The sequence below is a fragment of the Aphanomyces astaci genome (genome assembly GCF_000520075.1).
Source record: "Aphanomyces astaci strain APO3 unplaced genomic scaffold supercont1.826, whole genome shotgun sequence".
Lineage (NCBI taxonomy): Eukaryota > Oomycota > Saprolegniomycetes > Saprolegniales > Verrucalvaceae > Aphanomyces > Aphanomyces astaci.
The window spans coordinates 1-1,070 of record NW_009799089.1 but is presented as its reverse complement, the minus strand read 5'-3'; the positions used below and the strand labels follow the sequence as shown (position 1 = coordinate 1,070).

The 1,070-nt window shown below is 54.6% G+C and overlaps 1 protein-coding gene across 1 annotated transcript; it reads right to left on the bottom strand.

Moving 5' to 3' along the window:
* Window positions 1–18: 18 nt before the first annotated feature.
* On the bottom strand, window positions 19–787 carry H257_19582 (hypothetical protein; the record flags this gene model as incomplete). Its single annotated transcript, XM_009848716.1, has 1 exon — window positions 19–787. A coding segment is annotated over one exon (768 nt), but the record flags the coding sequence as incomplete, so codon positions are not given.
* Window positions 788–1,070: the final 283 nt, after the last annotated feature.

Below are 1,070 nucleotides of genomic sequence, written 5' to 3'. Positions count from 1 at the left end.
CCAGCGAAAGGAGCCAACTCGTGACAGCCGCCACGCGCTTCTTGCGCACAGCATGTGCCAACAACCGATCGTACCATATCGACGGCTCGACCGCCTCGATTTCGAAGGCGTCACCTACTTTCCTCACGCGGTCGCGGTATTCTACACCCACACGGTGGGCAAAGAATACATTTACGACGGTCTTGTGTTGGTTGTAATCGTTCGCTTGACCCTGAGGAAAGAACTTGGTCCACATGCGATTTAGAAGGAGGGGATGACAAGCGTGGACGAAGCCCGCGAGGCGGCTCTCGAAGGGGTCGGCCTTGGCTAACAGCAAATAGTGCACTTGCCTCACCCCTCGCTCTGTTGTTTGAGCCATATGGAACTTGGAAAACATGTTCGGGTCAAACGTCATCGTGTATCGATGGCTGCGACTGTCCAGCTTGGCTGACCGAGGGTACGGCGTAATAGAGAGAAAATCCCGCCGACCGTTGTACGTGTTCACGGTTGTCGTGAAGCTTGCAGCGCTCAGGCCCAAGAGAAGACCGTCGCGAAGGTCCGAGTCGCACACGTTAGTGTTGATCAGCGTTAGCCCTTTGACGCCGGACACGTGGTATGCTGTGATCATCCTCTGCGCTGGGACGGTCACGCTGTAGTCGTCGCAGTACAGTGTGTCCTCCGCGACAACAGTCCTGACGTTCTTCAGCCATTCGGTGCTGGACATGCCATCGGGCTCAAGCGTCGCCTGTTGCGCAGGGAGCTCGGCGGCAGGGACTGGCTGTGGGCTTGGAGGAGGCAGGACTGACATGACGCAAATTCCAGTTACCGCCCTCATATCGTTACCGGTAGATTTTCCAAACGGAATAGTATAACGTAGTGTTACTGTACTACCGGTAATATAGTCAAACTTGACTTTTGTGTCCGCCCCAACGGGCATGATTCTCGGAGTGGGGGATCTGTGTGGGGTTCAATTGCACTTGGTGGTCGCACTATACTATCGTACTGTGGTAATGCTGCCGTCGGGTTGTCATGCCATCCACCATCGTTCATTACAGTAGTGGTCGAAGACTCGACATTTCTTTTGATGCAGT